The sequence below is a fragment of the Delphinapterus leucas genome, chromosome 7, assembly GCF_059928025.1.
Source record: "Delphinapterus leucas isolate spDelLeu-1000000601 "Yukka" chromosome 7, BTC_Dleu_Yukka2, whole genome shotgun sequence".
Lineage (NCBI taxonomy): Eukaryota > Metazoa > Chordata > Mammalia > Artiodactyla > Monodontidae > Delphinapterus > Delphinapterus leucas.
The window spans coordinates 37518879-37541726 of NC_143135.1; the positions used below are offsets into that span (position 1 = coordinate 37518879).

The 22848-nt window shown below is 37.7% G+C and overlaps 1 protein-coding gene across 2 annotated transcripts in view; it reads right to left on the minus strand.

Annotated features, from left to right (window-relative positions):
* The window catches only part of LOC111179859 (L-lactate dehydrogenase C chain-like), a 42656-nt gene that overhangs the window by 14041 nt on the left and 5767 nt on the right, over positions 1 to 22848 (minus strand). For both annotated transcript variants that reach the window (XM_089915071.1, XM_022583795.2), the window contains 2 exons: positions 20526 to 20643; positions 13896 to 14069 (listed from right to left, as the gene is read on the minus strand). In XM_089915071.1, coding sequence (XP_089771197.1) covers positions 13896 to 14069; positions 20526 to 20643 — 292 coding nt within the window. The remainder of the gene's footprint in view (positions 1 to 13895; positions 14070 to 20525; positions 20644 to 22848) is intronic.

A 22848-nucleotide genomic window follows, 5' to 3' on the forward strand; every position in this document is an offset into this window, starting at 1 on the left:
TTAGCTCATGGGACCTTCTCCCACCCCAAGTATCTTACTCTGAACCTTGTTATGAGGTTCCTCCATATCCAACTTATATTCCTTTCTTGTAACTCTTTTGCTACACCCTAAGACCCTTTGCCTATTTTAATTTTTATAAATATTTCTTAAATTCTTTATTACTCATTTTCTTTTTGTAATTTATTCATTTGTATGTAGATAACATTTAAGGGCAACGGTCTTGAATTTGACTGCGACCCTTTAGCAGAAGGTCAAACTCATTTTTAACAAGTATAGACACCAAAACTACCTACATCTCTATCTCTCTGTCTTCCTCTCTTCTCTCTCCCCCTTTAACACTCCACAAGTAAAACCCAAACCCAGATGAATTCAGTTATCTACTTTCTCCACTCCTGCACTCAGGTCCCTAGAGAAAACCGCACAACAAAGCTGATCTTTAACTTTTGTCAAAATTAATGCTTAGCTACCTCAAGCATCCACCCGACAGTAATTCTGCCTTTATTTTTTTGTCAAATTCTCTTTCTCACTGTCTACAAAGATGATTTCAAATCTTCTCAAACACCTGACTTTTCTATACCTCCCTTGACTTTCAGTAGATGATTTTGTATCCTTTCACTAAAAAGATACAAGTCATCAGATGCTTCCAATGCCAAACTTACAAACCTGTATGATTCACTACCTGTCTTCTCTTTGTTATCCCCTATTAAAAAAGAGAGTTGTCCCTCCTCCTTTCTAGGACTAATACCTTCACCAATGCTCTGGATCCCACCCTCTCTGCTTATTACTTCTATCTTCAATATCTTCTTTACATCTTATCTTTTAAACAACAACAAAAAAACCTGCCTTGCCCTGGTTTTCCTCTCCAGTTACTGCTCTCTCTCCTTAATTTCACAGCCACTTACCTCAGAAGAGCTGTTTATACTGGCTTTAATTTCTCCAGTCTACTTAAAAGGTTCTCAGCTGGAGGTGATTTTGCCTTACCAAACGTTCCCAAGGGACATTTGGTAATGTCTGGAGACATTTTTTTTTTAACATCTTTATTGCAGTATAACTGTGGAGACATTTTTGATTGTCAAAACTGGTATGCTACTGGCATCTAATGAGTAGAGGCCCGGGATGCTGCTAACATCCCACAATGCACAGGACAGCCCCAATAATGAAGAATTATCCAGCCCAAAATCAACAGTGCCGAAGTTAAGAAAACCCTGGTGTACTCCAATCAGAATTTTTCATTTCTATTACCCTGCTGAGGTTGTCAGTGGCCTCTGTTACTCTACCTTCCTGGCATTTTAACCCTCATTTTATATGACTTCACATCAATCAAGAACAGAAAACCAATCCTTTCATCTTTAAGGCATCCTCCTTTCACTTGGTTCCCATGATTCCATGTTCTCTTGGTTTTTAACTCTGGCCACCACTTAGTCACCTTCATGGACTCACACTATAAACTCTGCTGTTAATACTGAAATTCCTCAAGACTCAATCTGTCTTCTCACTTTATACTCTCTCCTTAGGCAAGCTCGTTGAAATTCATGGTTTCGGCTACCATGTGTAAGGGATATCTACTGTCTTTGCCTGTCTAGTATCTCTTTCTCTCTCTCTCTTTTTTTTTTTTTTCTTAATGTTGACAGAACCTCTCTTTTCCTTTCAGGAACTGCCTCTCTCTGAACTGACAAGTATCACAGGAATGGACAAGTGATCCCAGAAAGGCCAATTATCAAGAAATTAATATGGGTAAAGGGAGAGGCAGGGTTCTGATACTATAGGCTCTAAGCCTGCAGACGCTGAGGGCCATCTTTGTTGCCCCATGGAAAAAGCCCACATGAGCTTGAAGCCAATAAGAGTGAAAAGATGAGCCAAGATTGTGGAGAGAAAAAGTAGCTCTAATGATATAGTTTGAGCATGTGGTTCGGGCCTCCTTGGCATTTTGCTTACATGAGCCAATATATCTTCTTTTTATTAAGCTAGTTTGGGTTGGCTTCTGTGGCTTTTAACTAAGAGCCCTGATATACACTTTTTATGTTAATGATGCTCATATTTATAACTCCAACCCCAAACTCTTATGAATTCCAGAAGCTTGTACCCAACTGACTATTTCCTCTGAGATATTGCAAAGGCACCTCAAATTCAATTTCTCCATAACTACAAACATGATCTTCAAACCTGATTCTCTTTGAATATGCCTTTCCTCAGTGGGTTATATAACCATTTATCTAACTGTGCAAAACAGAAACCTAAGAATGACCTTTATCTCCCTTATTTCCCGCTTCACTCCATTATCAAGACCTATGAATTTTACCTCTTAAATATAGTATAACTCAAATTTGCCACCTTCTCTTCATCTCTACTACTACCATCCTCTCTGTTCCGAGCTAATGCACATCCTCTTCCCAAGTTTACCCACCTCTACTCTTGTCCCCTTCAAATCTGTTCCATCCATCACAGCCCCAGGAATCTTTTTAACAAAAAAAGATTGTAAAACCAGTCCCTTTCTTAAGTTCCATTGGTGGCTTTCCATAGCTCTTATGGTAAGGACCCAAACCCCTTTATAAGACTTTCAGTGGCCTGACCCTGCTTACTTCCTCCAGCCTTATCACGTACTTCCCTTTGCTCCCTTTGCTCTGTGCATTTCAACCACGGACCTTTTTTTTTTTTTCCAGATCCTCAAGTGCTCTCTACTTATATCTACCTCAGGTCCCCTACACATGTGTCCCCTCTGCTTGGAATATTAGTCCAGCCTTGCAAATTAACTTCTACTCATTATTCAGATTAGGTCATTTTACTGCCTTAGGAAATCTTCCCTAACCACCACAAACGCCCCCTCCGCAGAGTAAATTCTCTTCTTGAATACTCTAAGAACTTCGTAGTTTGTCATCATAGCACTTAACACAATGTGTTATTATATATTTGCAATTGTTTTATTAAGTTCCTATCTTTCATTAAACTCTATGAGGTCAGGGCCTCTATTTTGTTCACCAACATATTCTCAAAATTTTGTATAATGCCTGGCACATAGTAAAGACTCAGCAATATTTAAATAAAGATGATAAGTGAAGATTCTATTTAAGCCTACCTTAACCATAGTGGAAACTGGATGCATTCTCCTGAGATTTTTCAAAATTGATCTTACCAGATCTGTCACAGACAGTCCAACAGCCCAAGAGGTATACCCCTTCAGCTTGATAATCTCATAGGCACTACAGTTGTGGAAAGTAAGAAAATCAAATTCATGAGAAGTTGATTCAGAGAGAACATAATGTTTTTCAAGCATCTGTTCTGAAGCAATCTACATGTCAACACTACTCTTAAAATTTTCTCAGAGATGTCGTCTTGAAATTATTTATGAATAGGCAGTAAAAATTTCTATATTATTCTCATAAACTTCATTATTCACTTCAAATAATAATTCACCCTTCATTCATCATAAAGGTGGAATATTAGGTCATTGTGTCACTCAAAATGAAACTTTTAGTTTTAAATTTTTTCTTAAATATCCAAACATAGAATCTGATCACCTTGAAAGTTGGCATATACATCTTGCTGACCACATAATATTGTTACTAAGGTGCCAGTGTAAATTTAAACTTTATATAATTGTAAGCCAAGTTACACATTTTTCCCAAGAATTATTATTAAATCAACAACATACTGAAATATGGGGAAATGTTCATAATACATTTTCAAAGGAAAATAGCATAATCCTAAACATTATGTAATTTCTTATCTCAGCCTTGTAAAAAACATAATGCATTTTTATAGGAACTTTAGAATATCAATCCACCAAATTATTAATAGTGATTATTTTTGAGTGACAGGCTTACAGGTGAGATTATCTTCTTTTTTTAAATTAATTAATTAATATTTTGGCTTCATTGAGTCTTCGTTGCTGCATGCGGGCTTTCTCTAGTTATGGCGAGCAGGGGCTGCTCTTCATTGTGGGCTTCTTATTGCAGTGGCTTCTCATTGCAGAGCATAGGCTCTAGGCACACGGGCTTCAGTAGTTGTGGCATGCAGGCTCAGCAGTTGTGGCTTGCGGGCTCTAGAGCACAGGCTCAGTAGTTGTGGCGCATAGGCTTAGTTGCTCTGCGCCATGTGGGATCTTCCCGGACTAGGGCTCGAACCCATGTTCCCTGCCTTGGCAGGCGGATTCTTTTTTTTTTTTACAATTTTTTTTTTTTTTGCGGTATGCGGGCCTCTCACTGTTGTGGCCTCTCCCATTGCGGAGCACAGGCTCCGGACGCGCAGGCCCAGCGGCCATGGCTCACGGGCCCAGCCGCTCCGTGGCATGCGGGATCCTCCCGGACCGGGGCACGAACGGGTATCCCCCGCATTGGCAGGCGGACTCTCAACCACTGCGCCACAAGGGAAGCCCGGCAGGCGGATTCTTAACCACTGCACCACCAGGGAAGCCCCAGGGTGACATTATCTTCTTTATGCTTATGAATTTTCTTATTTTCTACAATAAATATGTATTTTATTTTTGCATTGCCACCAACAGCGATCTCGGGTTTGGACTGACAGTAAAACTCAAAGGACAAAGAAGTTTTAACCTAGCTCTTATATAATTTTGAGAAAAGGATCCAGGACAAGAAACACAGAATGTACAGTATCGTTATTTGTATCAGATGGTCTTGCAACTACCTAGGCACAGTTTCAAGGCCCCAGGACTGCACACAACACACTCGGTAGCAAATTACACTGATGTGTAAATGGACAAGCTCAACACAGGAAAGTTGGGCCTGCACTACACTTATTGTGGTGTCCTGTGATTTGACTATCAATCCAAAACCAGGGGCACTACTAGAGGGCATGAGGATTGATGTCAAAATTAAAATTAACTTTCAGATCCTCAATATAACCAAGACTCTGTGGGGTAAGTAAAAAGAAAGGAAGGAAAGTTTTGCCTAGAGATTGATTGACTAGTGGTGTAGGAGTTGAAGAAAGCTTTGCAGTAGGTAAGTGGGACAAATCTTACCAGTAGAATCTGGATGACAGGTTTACGCTCTCAGGAATTAACAAAATGTCTTGAGAAAGAGAAGAGGGTTGAGAAGAAAATGGCTAAAAACATACTCCTTTAGTTGCTATTAACCATCCTAATGAAATTAAAACTGCTGGTGTAAAAGGGAGGGTAGAGAACAAGCAGTTTCAAGGCTGGTATTTTAAGACAAAGACTGACCCATGCTGTAAACTAAATGCTCTATTCAGAACCTGGAAAGACATCCTATTAAATCATGATGTCACTCCCCTGCAATTGTTAGTTAGGCACTGGAAAATCAGAGGCTATAATATAAAAGAGTTGAGTCATTTTTAGATAAGTACTAGCAGTATCCTGAGGATTCTTTGTAACTATAGATCCTCTGCTAAATGAACAAGGGGCAAATAATTTAATGCTGGGCACTGCATTGTTGAGAGGACTAACTGGAATGAGTACTGATCTGTAATGTGTTGCAGTGTTTGGTATTCAAATCATATAGGACTACAGTGGAAAATGTGATCTTAATCACTATTCCCTTATAGCAATAGTGTTTCAAATGAAAAAGAAACTAGCAGTCCCTGTAGTACAATTATCTGGGATTGGGCAGACAAAAGCCTAACACTGTGACCTCCCTATAAAGATGGGCTACTCCATGACATCTGGAAACCAGTATTGGCTAAAACATGTTCCTTTGTGGCTGGGTTATAACTGAGCCTCCAGATCAGTTAGATTCCTGCATTTACTGGGAAATGGCCTCTGGTGGTCCCTGTAACTGGAAATATATGATACAATATATGGGTAAGGGACATTTTTGTTAAGATATGAAATGATACTGTAATATTAACATATGTTTCATTTGCTAGGCATTAATTTAATCTCTTATCCAAAGCTATGTGGCATAACAAAGGTTTGTAGGTCCCCTTAAGGAAATTTAAGAAAATGAAACATACCAATAAAAATTATCACAGTGAAAAGATATTTTGGGATATTGACCTGAAACTTCCAATTGCTGTGGAAATAGTTTGACTAGAAGAAGAAATAAATTTGCTTTAGAGAAACTGAACACACATATGCATCTATCAATAACTTTAATAAGGTACAAGTGATAGTAAATAAAAGGGCAAAATAAGATAGTCCAATTAGTTAAGAATTACCAAAACATCTGGTGAGGGATTCTGGTTACCTATTGGATCTTATAGATCCTGGTAATTATAGGTGTATACAAGCTTGTTTTTTTTCTATGTGTAAAATATTAGGACATGTTTGTCACAGGAATTATGAAGGATATATGATACAAAGATAATCACCCAGGTCATGGGTGAATAGTTAACAGCAGGTATGGACCCTTTCCAAAAAGGCAGGAGTATCTGGGAAGATGACTTTGAGTTTGCTTTTTCACAAAAAAGTTTTCTAGGTTTAAAAATCTAGTTAAATACCGGAGGATTCTAGGAAGATGGAGAAGTAGGAAGCACCAGGAATCTATCTCCCCAACTAGACAATAACTGCACTGCCAGAATCTGTCTGATATAACTTTTGGTGGAACTCTGGAGTCTTCTGAAAGCTTGAAATTTCCAGGGGAAGGTTTGTATGTTAAACTGTGGTTAGTTTCAGCCAATTTCAGCCCTTAGCAGAGTAGCAGGGCTGTTTACATGTACCGAAAGCAGTTTGTGCACAGCCTGTGAAAAGCACCCTTTCCTCCAAATATCAGAGATCTGTTCTCTAATGACTGATTACTGCTTCTGATGACAGAGGGGTAGACAAAGAGGGCAAAGCCATTGTTGTTGCACCTCCCCACTACTGTTGCAAGCCTCTCCCCCTCTGGCTAAAGTAACCTCCAAGGAATGTAAAGGGCAGGCACCCTTTCCCCCTTCCCTTAATATTTCTTTTTCCCCTCATGGGAGCCAGACATTAAATACCAGAACATACAAAAGCAGTGGCATATTTGGGGGAAATAAGAAAGTAACCACGTATGCCCAGGGAAAAGCACAGGCCTAGAAACAACCTCAAAGACCTTAAAAGTACACCTCAGGTTGGTCCTTGGCACAGAAACAGCCTTCAACAATCAAAAAACAAAAGCAATAACAACAAAAACCCACCAAACCCTGGGGAAGGGATAGAATCTGATAAAGTCGTCATACATTACTAGATTCAAACATCCAGTTTTCAACAACAGCAACAACAACAAAAAATCACAAGGCATACAAAGAAATATAAAAGTATGGCCCATTCAAAGGAAAAAATGAATCAACAGAAACTGTCCCTGGGGAAAAAAAAACTCATGGCAGATATACTAGACAAAGACTTTAAAACAACTGTCTTAAAGATACTCAAAGAACTAAAGGAAGAGGTAGAGAAAGTCAAGAAAATGATGAGTGAACAAAATGGAAATATCAATAAAGAAATATAAAACCTAAAAAGAACCCCCACCCCCAAAATTCTAGAGCTGAAAAGCACAATAACTGAAATGAAAAAAATCACTAGATAGACTAAGAAGCAGATTTGAGCAGGCACAGGACAGAATCAGCAAACTTGAAGACAGGACAATGGAAATTACTGACTCAGGAACAGAAAGAAAAAAGACTGAAGAAAAGTGAAAAACAAGATCATCAGCAGATTTCTCACCAGAAACTTTGGAGGCCAGAAGGTACTGGGCAGATATATTTAAAGGGATAAAAAGAAAACAACTGTCAACCAAGAATCATATCTTATACCGGCAAAACTGTTCTTCAAAAGTGAGGGAAAAATTAAGACTTTGCCAAAGAAACTAAAGCTGAGGGAGTTCATCACCACTAGACCAGTCCTGCAAGAAATACTCAAGGCAATCCTGCAGGATGAAATAAACAATAACTTGAAGCCATGTGAAAAAATAAAGATCTCAATAAAGGTAAATGCATGGGCAGTTATAAAAGCTAGTAATATTGTAACAATGGTTTACACTTACACTTTTTATTTTCTGCATAATTTAGGAGACTAATACATTAAAAAAATTAGTCTAAAAGCTAGTATTACTGTGACTTTGGTATGTAACTCCCATTTTCAAATTTAAGAAACAATTGCATTTAAAAGAATTATTAGTTTATATTTTGGGGCAAACAGTGTGCAAAGATGCAATTTTGTGACATCAACAATCAAAAGGGGTGAGGATAGAACTATGAAGAAGCAGAGGTTTTGTATGTTATTGAAGTTAAGCTGGTAGAAATTCAAATAAGAGTATTATAACTTTAGGGCGCTAAAGGTAATCCCCCATGGCAACCAAAATGAAAATAGCTATAATAGCTATAGGATATATACAAAAGAAAATGAGACAGGAATTTAAATATTTCACTACAAAAAACAAACACAAAAGAAGACAGTAATGCAGGAAATGAGAAACAAGAAGCTCTAAAGCATATAGAAAACAAATAGCACAATGACAGAAGCCCCCATTATCAGTAATTACTTTAAATGTAAACAAATTACACTCTACAATCAAAAGAGACTGACATAATGGATCAAAACACATAAGCCAAGTACATGCTGTCAACGTGAAACTTACTTTAAAGCCAAAGACACAAATAGATTAAAAGTGACAGAATGGAAAAAGATATTTTATGCAAATAGTAACCAAAAGGGAGCAGGGGTGGCTATACTAATGTCAGATAAAATAGACTTCAAATCAAAAAAGTTTACAATAGGCAAAGAAGGACATTACACACTAATTAGAGGTTCAATAAAGAAAATGAAAGAAAATAAAACTAATTATAAACATGTATGCATCTAATAGCAGACCATCAAAATACATGAAGCAAAAACTGACAAAACTGAAGGGAGAAATAAGACAGTTCTACAATAATAATTGAAGACTTCAATACCCAACTTTCAATAATGGATAGATCAATCAAACAGAAGGTAAGTAAGGAAATAGAGACTTCAACACCACAGACCAACTAGATCTAACAGACAAATGGAACACTTTACCCAACAATAACAGCATCTACATTCTCCTCAAGTGCACATGGGATATTTTCGAGAATAGACCATACATTATGCCACAAATTAAGTCTCAATAGATTTAAAAAGACAGGCATCATACAAAGTATATTCTCTGACACAACGAGGTGAATTTAGAAATCAATAACAGAAGTAACACTGGAAAATTCACAAATCTGTGGAAATTAAAAAGCACACTCTATAACAACCTAATGGATCAAAGAAGAAAGCACAATGGAAATTAGGAAATACTTAGAGATGAATGAAAATGAAAACATAACATAAAACTTATTGGTCAGAGAGAAAGCAGTGCTAAAGGGTAAACTTATAGCCATATATGCTTACATTAAAAAACACAAAAGATGTCAATCTAACATTACAACTTAAGGAACTAGAAAAAAAAGAACAAATTAAACCCAAATCTAGCAAATGGAAGTAAATAATGAAGACCAGAAATAACAAAATAGAGAATGGAAAAACCATAGAAAAAAATCAATGGTTCTTTGAAAAGATCAACAAATTGACAACTTTTAGCTAGATGAATTAAGAAAAAAGAGAGAAGACTCAAATTACTAAAATCAGAAATGAAAGTGGAGCCATTATTACTGAGTCTAAGCATTACCCATTTACCAAGGCCAGACAAAGTCACTATAAGAAAAAAACTAGAGGCGGAGGCACCACACGGGCCCGGGCAAGCTTCTGGGTTGGAGCCGTATGCCACGGCCTAGCATGTCGGAAACGGATGAGGAGCAGCCCATGGAGACAATGGGCGCCACCGACAGCGGACACGAGGCCACCACTGAAGGCAAGTCGCCAGCCGGCACTGGGGTCACAGTGGGTGCTGAAGGCAGAAGCACGGCGCCCCAGGCTGGCAACCAGAACGGCACGGAGGGCTACTAGATAAACGTCAGCAAGAACAAGGAGGATGCAGGAAAACTGTTCACTGGTGGCCTGAGCTGGGATACCAGCAAAAAGGACCTAAAGGACTATTTTACCAAATCTGGACAGGTCGTTGACTGTACAATAAAAATGGATCAAAAAAAAAATGGATCCCAGGGCTTCCCTGGTGGCACAGTGGTTGAGAGTCTGCCTGCCGATGCAGGGGACAGGGGTTCATGCCCCGGTCCGGGAAGATCCCACATGCCGCGGAGCGGCTGGACCCGTGAGCCATGGCCGCTGAGCCTGCGCGTCCGGAGCCTGTGCTCCGCAATGGGAGAGGCCACAACAGTGAAAGGCCCATGTACCGCAAAAAAAACAAAAACAAAAACAAAAACATACCAAGTATCTTTTCCAAACACAATATTACAAAACTAGAAATTAACAGGAGGAAAACTGGAAAGTTCAAAAATATATGGAAATTAAACAACACACACCTGAACAACCAAAGAGTCAAAGAAGAAATCAAAAGGGAAATTTAAAAATATCTTGAAACAATGAAAATGGAAACACAACATACGAAAACTTACGGGATGAAGCAAGAGCAGTTTGTAGAGAGGAAAGTCTATACAGCATGAAATGCCTACATTAAGAAAAAAGAAAGACCTCAAATAAACAACCTCAAGGAGCCAGTAATAGAAGAACAAACCAAGTCCAAAGTTAGCAGAAGGAAGGAAATAACAAAGATCAGAGTGGAGATAAATTAAACAGAGACTAAAAGGACAACAGAAAAGGTCAATGGAACTAACACCTGGTTTTTTGGAAAGTTAAAATTGACAAACTAGACTAAGGAAAAAAGAGCGAAGACTCAAATAAAATTAGAAATGAAAACAGAGACCTTATGACTGATACCACACAAATACAAAGGATCATGACACTACTATGAACAATTATATGCCAACAAATTGGATACCCTAGAGGAAATGGATAAATTCCTAGAAACATAAACCTACCAACACTACATAATGAAGAAATAGAATAAATGAACAGACCAATAATGAGTAAAGAGATTGAATCAGTAATCAAAAATCTCCCAACAAAGAGAAGTCCAGGACCAGATGGCTTCCCTGGTGAATCTACCAAACATTTAAAGAATTAATGCCAATCCTTCTCAAACTCTTCCCCAAAATTGAAGAGTAGGGAAAACTCCCACACTCATTTTATGAGACCAACATTGCTCTAATACCAAAACCAGATAAGGCTGCTACAGGAAAACTACAGGCCAACTTCCCTGATGAATACAGATGCAAAAATTCTCAACAAAATATTAGCAAACCAAATTCAACAATATATTGAAAGGATCATAAATCATGATCAAGTGGGATTTATCCCTGGGATGTAAGGATGTTTTAACACATGCAAATCAATAAATGTGAAATACCACATTAACAATAAAAATAAAAATTTTATTATCATCACAATAGATGCAGAAAAAGCAATGACCAAAAGTCAATATCTGTTCATGTCAATATCACATCAACAAAGTGGGTAGAGAAGGAATGTACCTAAACATAATAAAAGCCATATATAACAAGCCCACGACTAACATACTCCAAGGTGAAAACCTGAAAGCTGTTCCTCTAAGATCAGCAACAAGACAAGTGTTCCCACTCTCACCACTCCTGTTCAACACAGTACTGAAAAGTCCTAGCCAGAGCAATAAGGCAGGAGCCCAAATGAAAAGGTATCCAAAGTAGAATAAAAGAAGTAAAACTGTCTCTGACAACAGATGATATGACCTTATTTATAGAAAATCCTAAAGACCCCACCAAAAACTAATAGAACTCATCAGTACATTTAGTGAAGCTTCAGGATACAAAATACAGAAATCAGTTGTGTTTCTATACACTAACAACAAATTACCTGAAAAATAAATGAAGAAAACAATCCCATTCACAATAATAGCAAAAACAATAGATACTTAGGAATAAATTTAATCAAAGAGATTAAATATCTGCACACTCAAAACTATAAGACTTTGATGCAAAAAAATGAAGCAGACACAAATAAATGGAAAAACATCCCATGTTCATGGATTGGAAGTAGTAATATTGTTAAAATGTTCACACTATCCAAAGCATTCCATAGATTCAATGCAATCTAAAATACCAATGGCATCTTTCACAGAAATATAAAAAACAATCCTAAAATTCATATGGGGCCACAAAAGACCCCAAATAGCCAAAGCAATCCTGAGAAAGAAGAAAAAAGTTAGAGGCATCACACTGCCTGATTTCAAACTATATTACAAAGCTATAGTAATCAAAGCAGTATAGTACTGGAGTAAAAACAGACATATAGACCAATGAAACAGAATCGAGAGCCTAGAAATAAGCCCTTGCAGATACTGTCAACGGATATTTGACAAGGGAGCCAAGAATACTTAGTGGAAAAATACAGTCTTTACAATGAATGGTGTTGGGAAACTGAATAATCACATGCAGAGGAATGAAACTGGACCCATATCTTATGCTGCTCACAAAAATCAACTCAAAATGGATTAAAGCTTTAAACAGAAGCCTGAAAGTGTAAAACTCCTAGAAGAAAATGTAGGGGAAAAACTCCTTGACATTGGTCTTGGCAATGATTTTTTTGGATATGACACCAAAAGCACAAGCAACAAAAGCAAAATAAATGACTGGGACTACATCAAACAAAAAAAAATATTTGCAAACCATGTATCTTATAAGGGGTTAATATTCAAAACATCTAAGGAACTCATACAACTCAATACCAAAAATTCCGATTTAAAAATGGGCAGAGGGGGCTTCCCTGGTGGTGCAGTGGTTGAGAGTCCGCCTGCCGATGCAGGGGACACGGGTTCGTGCCCTGGTCTGGGAAGATCCCACATGCCGCGGAGCGGCTGGGCCCATGAGCCATGGCCGCTGAGCCTGCGCGTCCGGAGCCTGTGCTCCGCAACGGGAGAGGCCACAACAGTGAGAGGCCCGCATACCGAAAAAAAAAAAAAAAGGGCAGAGGAACCAAACAGACATTTTTCCAAAGAAAACATACAAATGGTTAACAGGTGCATGAAAAGATGCTCAACTTCACCAATCATCTGGGAAATACAAATGAAAACCACAGTGAGATATCACCTGACACCTGTTAGAATGGCTATCACCAAGAGGACACATGTTGGCGAGGAGGTGAAGAAAAGGGAACACTCGTGCACTGCCTGTGGGAATGTAAATTGCTACAGCCACTATGGAAAACAGTATGGAGGTTCCTCAAAATAATTAAAAATAGAACTACCATATGACGTAGAAATCCCACTTTGGGGCATATATCCACAGGAAATGAAATCAGTATCTCAAAGAGATACCAGCACTCCCATATTCACTTCAGCATTATTCACAATAGCCAAGATATGAAAACAACCTCAATGTCCATCTACAGATAAATGTCTAAAGAAGATGTGGTATATAGATATACAATGGAATATTCAGCTACAAAAAAGAAGGAAATTTTGCCATTTGTGACATAGATGGACCTTGAAGGCCTTATGCCAAGTGAAATAAGTCTGACAGAGAAAAAAAATTACTGTATGATATCACATATGTGGAAACTAAAAAAGCCAGACTCATAGAAAGAGAGAATAGAATGGTGGTTGCCAGAGGCTAGGGGAAAGGAGAAATGGGGAGATGTTGGTCAAATGATATAAACTTCCAGATGTAAGACGAATAAGTTCTGAGCATCTAATGTTGGCTATAGTTAACACTACTGTATTTTATATATATACTTGAAAGTTGCTAAGAGAGTAAATCTTCTCTTAGTGAATCTTCTCTCTCCTTTCTTTTGTGGTGTTCCCACCACAAATAACCACGTTATATGCATTAAACTTACATGTTATATGTCAATTATATATCAGTAAAGCTGGGAAAAAAGTATTGTGTATTTGGATGGGCACGGTTTATTGTCATAAATTTACCTAAATGACATTGTTTTAAGAAGAAAAAAAAAGGAATGGTATGGAAATATCATCCTTATGCAGTTAAACGGAGTAGAGGGGACTCACCTGGATTTGAAACAATAAGCATCTTACAGTCAGGACTATTTTGGACTAGGGCAGGAATGATTGATTTCATGATATTCACATTACGTTGGACCAGGTCAAGGCGACTTTCTCCTTCCTGCTGCCGTGCACCTGCTGTGACAATAACTAATTTGGAATTTGCAGATATACTGTAATCTAAAGAAGGAAACAAAAGAAACTATTTGGTCAAGACTGCCATAATCACTGTGCTTTAATTCTTTAAAAGTCTATTGTATGATGATGGTATTAAAGTACTACCTTCATGTCTGGCATTTGCAGATGAACAGATTTTCCATATAGTAATGTTATCTTGTATAATCTAAAGGAAATTTTGTTTCTATGATTTACCAATGTTCACATGGCTTTTTTAAAAGAAAATAATAACAGAACCTACCATGGCTTTTAGCCCACATTCTCAGTTGTTATTAAGGCCTGAGGCACTGCAAGTCAGCTCTCTGGATTTTTAGAAATACCATATGAATCAGAAGCTTAGAACTCTGAGAATTTATGTGTGTTTCATGATTCGAAGAGTGAGAATGTATTTACTTACATTATTTACTTAAAATTATTATTATAACTTGTTTATGTATTTGAGATCATAAACAAGTTCTTGATTCACACAAGAAAATTAATTACCTTCTAAATCTGATGACCAGTTGTAAAATGTTTCACCTATTAAACCCAATGACAGGGGCCTTCCTGGTGGCGCAGTGGTTGAGAATCTGCCTGCCAATGCAGGGGACACGGGTTCAAGCCCTGGTCCGGAAAGATCCCACATGCTGAGGAACAACTAAGCCTGTGCGCCACAACTACTGAGCCTGCCCTCTAGAACCCGCGAGCCACAACTACTGAGGCCCGTGCACCTACAGCCCGTGCTCCACAACAAGAGAAGCCACCACAATGAGAAGCCCACGCACCACAACGAAGAGTAGCCCACACTCACTGAAACTAGAGAAAGCCCGCGTGCAGCAACGAAGACCCAACGCAGCCAAAACTTTTAAAAAATAATTAAAAAAACAACAACAACAACAATATGTTACAATGCTCACTATCCCATACTGGACTTTTTAAAAACTATCATATACTTAGAAGTTATTTTCTATTTGGATGTCAAAAACTTAATTAGCTAAAATCTCTATATGCCATCTCCATTTTAAAAAAACTTATTTTTATGCTCTTTTGAAAAGGAAATTTGCTTGATTTTAAACATACTATTGCATCTCTATGATCATTCTTATATCTTTCTAATCCAATTTATAAACCGTAAACATTTGAATGGTTTTCCTGCCCCAGTAAAGATTTTAATTAGAAAGACAAACTTAGAGAATTTCATTTCTTAGGCTGGCAAGTTTCACATTAATCTAAGAGATTATCTTTCCCTTGTATCAAATAAAAGATCTACACTGGGCTTCCCTGGTGGCGCAGTGGTTGAGAGTCCGCCTGCCGATGCAGGGAACACAGGTTCGTGCCCCGGTCCGGGAAGATCCCACATGCCGCGGAGCAGCTGGGCCCATGAGCCATGGCCGCTGAGCCTGCGCGTCCGGAGCCTGTGCTCCCCAACGGGAGAGACCACAACAGTGAGAGGCCCGCTTACCGCAAGAAAAAAAAAAAAAAAGATCTACAGGAGGAAGTTCTCTTCTCTCTCTGCATACATAGTCTACTCACTCTTGCTCAAAGACCTTGCTTGACATCATCTTCCATAAAGTCTTATCTAACCACAGAAATCTAAAGTAATCTCTCAACCTCTGTGTCTCTCTCTGTAACTCTCTATCCCAGCCCCTCGTTTTCTTCCTCCTCCCCCCTCGACTTTTAGAGAATAAACTGGCAAAAAGCCTCGCAACTTCTCCAGAATCATCTCGCCATAGCTCAGATCAACTATTTGAAATATTATGTCCGACAACTTCAATTAAAGTGTATACCAGAGTAAGATATCGAGTCTTTTCACAATCTGCCAACAAGTTAACTTACTAGCTTTGTGTCTTATTTTTATTTCAGATTTTCCAGGTACCCTGATTCTGTTAATGCCATCATCTCCTTACCTGTTATTTATTTTCCTTTCTAAATATAACTCAGTCCTCCCAGAGACAGCAAACCATAGTGGTCTGGAGCAAAGGCTTCTTCAAATACCAATTCCTCTGCCAGGCATCCCCTAATTATATCATTCATAAATACTACTCTGGCTTCACTGAATTTTTATAGCACTTACTGCCTATAATTCTCACATAGTCCTTATTTATAGTGCCTTATGTTATCTTCCTGTGGTTATGTTGTATTTATACCCCTAACTTGATCATTAGATCCATAATAACAGATTCTAGTCTTATACTACCTTAAAACCTTAAAAAGGTTTACTACCTATTCATATTCAAATAACATATTGTTTTATCTGTTTTGAATCATAAGGTATGTATTACTTTAGATAAATATCTGACATTTATCCATGTTAATGTGTGTCCCTCTAGTTCATTCACTTTCATTGCTGTGTAATATTACCGTGCATAATTGATCAACTTAGTATTGTCATACAATGAATTATTTCCAGTTTGGGGCTACTACAAATGACAACACTATACATCCTTGTACAAGTATCTTAGTGCACATGTACACAAATTTCTCTTGGGAATATACCTAGGAGTGCAATTTCTAGGTTTGGGATATGTTCATGTTCAACTTCACCAGGTAATGACAAACTTAAAAAAAAACATAGTTTTACTATAATACATTTCTACATGTCATGCATGAGAAAACCTATTGTTCCACATCCTGACAAACACTTAGTATTATCACACTTTTGCCAATCTAATAGGTGTGTAATGGTATATTGATATACTTTTTATTTTCTTGGTTACTAATGAGATTGTCTTTTCCTATATTTATAGGCAATTCGAGTTTCTTCTTTTGTGAAACGTTCAAGTCTTTTCCTATTTTTCTGTTGGGCTACCTATATTTATCTTATTTATTACACAAGTACTTTTAGTCTGAACACAATTCCTTTGCCAGTTGTTTATGTTGCAAATGTTTTCTCTCAGTTTACACTTTGTCTCTTCACTCTTTTAGTGCCTTTTTAAGAACATAAACACTGCACTTTATACTCTTTCCTTTACTGTTTATGCTTTTTGTGTCCTTGTGTTTAATAAATTCTTCCCTATCCTGATGTCATAAAGATATTCTATGTTATCTTCTAAACAGAAGCTTTGAAGTTTTGCCTTTCATATTTTTGGTCTTTAACCAATTTGGAATTGTGTGTGTTATCAAGAAACGGTTCAGAGGACTTCCCTGGTGGTCCAGTGGCTAAGACTCTGTGCTCCCAATGCAGGGGACCCAGGTTCGAGCTCTGGTCAGGGCACTAGATCCCACATGCCGCAACTAAAGATCCTGCATGCCGCAACGAAGATCCGTTGCAGCCAAATAAATTTAAAAAATATTTTTTTTTTAAAAAGGAAAGGGTTCAATTTTATTTCTTTCCATAAAAACAACTATTGCCTAAGAAAAAGAATTTATAAGTCTGCAAATTTCCCATTGATCTACAATATGATCAGTGTTATATAACAATCTTTTGTTTGTCTCTGCACTTAATTAGTGTAGCTTTGTAATAAGTCTTGATATCTGGTAAAGCAAGTTCTCACCACCTTGTTCTTTTTCAAGAGTATTCTTGACTGCGCAGCCCAGGCTGTTGCCATGGTGAAGGTGAGCAAAGGCTGCAGCAGCTCTTCAAGGGTGGGCACTTTCCCATCCACTGGAGCTCTGTTCCTTTTAAGATTTACCTGGGATTTGAGAAGAATGCCTGAATCTACTGTTTTGAACCTGCTTTGGGGATAAAGGACTATTTGGTCATCTGGATTTGGAAGCGATCAATGGACAGGAGGAGCATGGAAGGTGTGCACTCTGCCTGGGAGGTGAAATGGAACATCTTTCAGGCATTTACCAGTTGGATGGCACAGGGTTCTCACTGCACAGCTGCATCTGTGGCAGAGTGGAACCTCTACTGACTTATTTATGATAGACTGTATCAAAATAAGTGTTTTTAACAATGTTTTAAAAAAGTATCTTGTCTATTCTTGGACCTTTGAATCTTTGAATGAATTTTAGAATTAGTTTATTATGTACAACAACAACAACAATAAAACTTGTTGGGTTTTGACTGTGATTGCATATAATCTATAATCAATATGGGAAGAACAGACATCTTACAATATTGAGACTTTTATGAACAAGGCATATCTCTTCATTTATTTAACATCTTTCAATGAGGCTGTATTATTTTCTGCATAAAAGCTCTTATACCATGTCTTGTTAGATTTATTCCTAGGTACTTCCTATATTTGATAACAAATAATACCTTTAAAATTTTTTGCTTGTTTTTGAATAGATTTTTAATAATAATGGTTAATATTATTAATAGTTAATATTAATAGTTAATAATTATTAATAGTTAATAATTTTGTGTCTGGCATCCTTGCTAAACTCTTATTTAGTTCTATATGTTGTCCCTCTTCTTATATTTATCTTCTTTTTGATTTTTTTATAAAATCAAAAAGTATGTTTTTATAATTTTACTTCTTCCCCTTTACTAAAAGGATTGATTCAGATACTTATCCTGCCATATGACTAGAAATTAAAGGCTGAATGATTTTTTAAAGTATTTTAATATAGGAGTAGTTCTTTTAACTTGACTCCACTCAATAAACTCAACAGATTAACTGATGTAAAACATACTGATACCCAAGGCACACTGAACACTCTCAACTAGCAGACTTCTGTCTAGTGCATCTGTATACTTCTGCTCATGAGTTGCTGCATATCAAGAATCTGTCACGCTTATACCCAAATATATTTATGCCAGGTATAGCTATTAATTATATAATATGATGTAAATCACTAAAATATGAGGGTGAAAGAAATACACGGTAAAGGTAAACACTACATTCGGGATTGAGATATGAATAGATGTAACACACAGAATGTATCAAGTGAATTGGTAATGTTTTATTTCTTTTGCTGGGTGTTGGATACACTGATGTTTGTTATACTTAAAACTTTTTATATCTGAAGTATTTCATAATTAATTTTTTTAATGATTGTTACTATGAAAATTAAGTTGAATGCCTTAGAAAGACATATTAAAAGAAGGTTGTTTAAAAATCTTCCTCTTAGGTATGAGAGACATAAAAATGGAGAAGAACCATAAAAATTTAATAGAATTTTGTGATTAGACTGCTTCATGAGTATCTTTAAATTAATTACAGTATTTTAAAGAAATAGAAATGATTACTACTGGTGCGCTATAAAAAACACACTGCAAAACTCCAATCAGCTGAGCCATACTCAAAGTCCTTGCCCTACAATCAGAAAATCAGCAAATGAAGTTCTAAGTACATTAACATGTTTAGGTCAATATAAAATTTTATGATGGTTCTTTCTAACAGGCATTTTTAAATTAAGTAACCACTTTCAGTTCCAATCATGTTAGATAAGAGGGATTCTAGCAGAAAGTACATCTGTTGAATCACATTACCAAAAAGCACACTACATACATCAGTGTATGATAAAAGTTATTTTTCCTAATACTCTAAGGCTTCTTAGTTGGCCAACACATGATGCTAATGCTAATGGGGCTAAGCTCTCCATTTCCTCTTCTATAGCCTCAAACTATACCCTGAAACCTGATCCTCTAAAAACACACATCAAAAAAACAGGTTAGGGACTTCCTTGGTGGCATAGTGGTTAAGAATCAGCCTGCCAATGCAGGGGACACGGGTTCGAGCCCTGGTCCGGGAAGGTCCCATATGCCACTGAGCAACTAAGCCCACGCTCCACAACTACTGAGCCTGCGCTCTAGAGCCCGCATGCCACAACTGCTGAAGCCCATGAGCCTAGAGCCCGTGCTCCGCAACAAAAGAAGCCACTGCAATGAGAAGCCCGTGTACTGCAACGAAGAGTAGCCCCCGCTCGCCACAACTAGAGAAAGCCTGCGCACAGCAACGAACCCCACACAGCCAAAAATAAATAAATAAATAAAACAGGTTAAAGAATATAGATAAATGTATCAGTAATATTACAAAACTATTCAAGACTGCATATCCTTGAGAAAATATATAAGACTGAATGGCAAGTTTAAAAAGCATTTATATGTCAGTTGTGTAAAAAACAAACGAAAAAAGGAAAGAAACAAAACCATTAACAGACGAGATTTAAAATTTTCTTCATACTTTTTTTGTATGTACCAAATTTTCTCCAATTAGAATGGAATGTTCTTTTTTTTTTTTTTTTTGCAGTACACGGGCCTCTCACTGTTGTGGCCTCTCCCGTTGCGGAGCGCAGGCTCCGGATGTGCAGGCTCAGCGGCCGCGGCTCACGGGCCTAGCTGCTCCGCGGCATGTGGGATCTTCCTGGACCGGGGCACAAACCCGTGTCCCCTGCATTGGCAGGCGGACTCTCAACCACTGCACCACCAGGGAAGCCCCTGGAATGTTTTTTTTCAAAAAATTAACCTTCTAAACTATATGTCCTAATTACAGTAGTGCTATTTTTAAATTTTATATTTATTGACAACAGTTTGATAAACTTCATTACTTGTTTTTAAAGCTCTGAAAATAACTTTATAAAACTAACCTTTTCCAGAAACAAACTTTGAAGTATTAAAGAAAAGACTGCCATGCTGAAGATCCATTGTTTCTCCCTTCAGTTTGTCCACTGCAACATCAACAAGGGCAAGCTCATCAGCCAAATCCTAAAATACATGGAAGTCCTGAATAAAATGTTCCCATTTCAGTTTTAGGAGAAAGAGAAAAAATTTTGTGTGGTGATTTTATAATCAAAGGAGTGTTACATTTTTAATAGAAAAAGTGGTATAAAAATAATGGTCTTTATGGGAGTTCCCTGGTGCCCTAGTGGTTAGGATTCTGAGCTTTCACTGCTGTGGCTCCGGTTCAATCCCTCAGTCGCTGGTAGGCGAACTGCAAGCTGCAAGGCATGGCCAAGAAAAGTCTTTTAATGTGCCTAGAGAGACCAGAAGTTAAGGTAAACAACAGAATGTAGCAAAAATTATTAATTGCTTTGCCTTCGTGTAATTGTTAAGTTTTTTAGAATTGGTTTTCTTCCACTTCAGGTAACAGTATAAAACGAATGAAAAGTTATGAAATCCTTTCAAAGGTTTTTATTATATTTAACCCTTATGCCTAATTTCTGAATTGGTTGAAGTTGTTTTTAGTATGAATGCTTATGGCCAAAATATAAAGGTAGCCACCTGTGGGAAGCCATTTCATGTGGCTCAGTATATTACAATTAACGTCCGCCCTCCAACCTAGGGGTAGATAAGCATATACCAGACCCAACCAATTGTTCCATCCTTCCTTCTGGCTGCATCAATTAGTTCACAAATGGGTATATGGCCCAGGCATAACAAATGAGCACAATGTCTATGAGGTTAGAAAATGGAAGATGAGAAATGAAGTCTCGTTTTTCTTTGCAATCATAAGCTCTAATGATATAAGACTCTAAGAACAAACTGTACAGCCATCTTCACCACCATATACAAAGACCCTGCCCAAGAATTAAGCCAACAGAGGAAGTATGGACTAAGATATACAGAGACTGTGTCTTGATATGTCTGAATTCCAGAATTTAGTAATATCTGAAGCTAGCTCTACTGAGATTTTTTCCAGTTACATGAACAATACACAGTCTCTATATACTGTACTATAATTTATTGGGGTTTCATCACATGCAACAGAATATAGAACTATACAAAAGGAATGCAGGGGACTTCCCTGGCGGTCCAGTGACTAAGACTCTGTGCTTTAACTGCAGGGGGCACGGGTTTAACTAAGATCCCACATGCCATGTGGCAAAAAAGAAGAAGAAGAAGAAGAAGGAATGTATTCCCTCAGATTCCAGTGGCCAGATTCCAAAGGTGAACAGTAAGGGAAAGGAATCAAAGTCCCTATTTACTACTGTTCCCCACCCCACCCTCCACATCAGGTACCATCTGGCCTTTCTGGAAAACGGTAAATTCTAAAATATACTAAATTATGTGTCATACATCAGGAATAGGATAAGGATAAGGAGTTTCATCCAAAAGAATCATATATCACTTTTCAGCTAACTGATAAGAAAACCAGATCATGCTTACAGATCCATTTTTACATCTGTGTATCTGTCTGGTCTGGACAGAAAAACAGAAACCACTCTAAGCATTTCAACAGAAGGAATTTAATATAGGGAATTGGTTAGACAGATGTTGAACGGCTGAAAGAACAGAAGGGGAACATTTATGGTAACCCAGAGATAGTAACTGCAGCTTGAAGCTACCACCCCCAAGGCTGAGGAAGCAGAGAGTCTAAAGGAGGTGCTTCATGGAACTAGGCTCAGACTCTGGAAGAGGCAAAATCTGCCTACTGCTCATACCACTAAACGGACAAGATGAGGTCAATGCTGGTGGCTCCAAAAGAAAGTGGAGGTTAGAACCAACTGCTACCTTTGGGACAAAGGGATACAGCTGGGATGACAGTGAACAGAACAATAAGCAAACAGGAAGCAGCTGGTCATGGTTCTCCTCCTGCCTCCCAACTTTCCTCTAGTGTTCCCTATTGGCAGAACCTAACAAGATGCCAACTGGCAAAGGAGAAAACGATTATGTGGAGATCCAGCGCCAGCATCACAAAACAGAGTATACAAAGTTGAATTTGGAGCTGAGTGCCAGTAAGTTAATAACCAACACAGCCTGCTTTTAAATTATATTTCCAACTTGATTTATCTCCCTTCTCAACAGGTTACCAGAAAATTCTCTCAAGGGAATCTTTCCATCCCCATTTGTCTTGACTGTCAAAGACGGAGCTCAAATAATCCCTAAAAGTTTTTATTTGTTTTTTAAGAATTAACTACATCTATATGAGCCATTTCTCAAATACAATTCCAAATAGAGAGCCTGGGATTG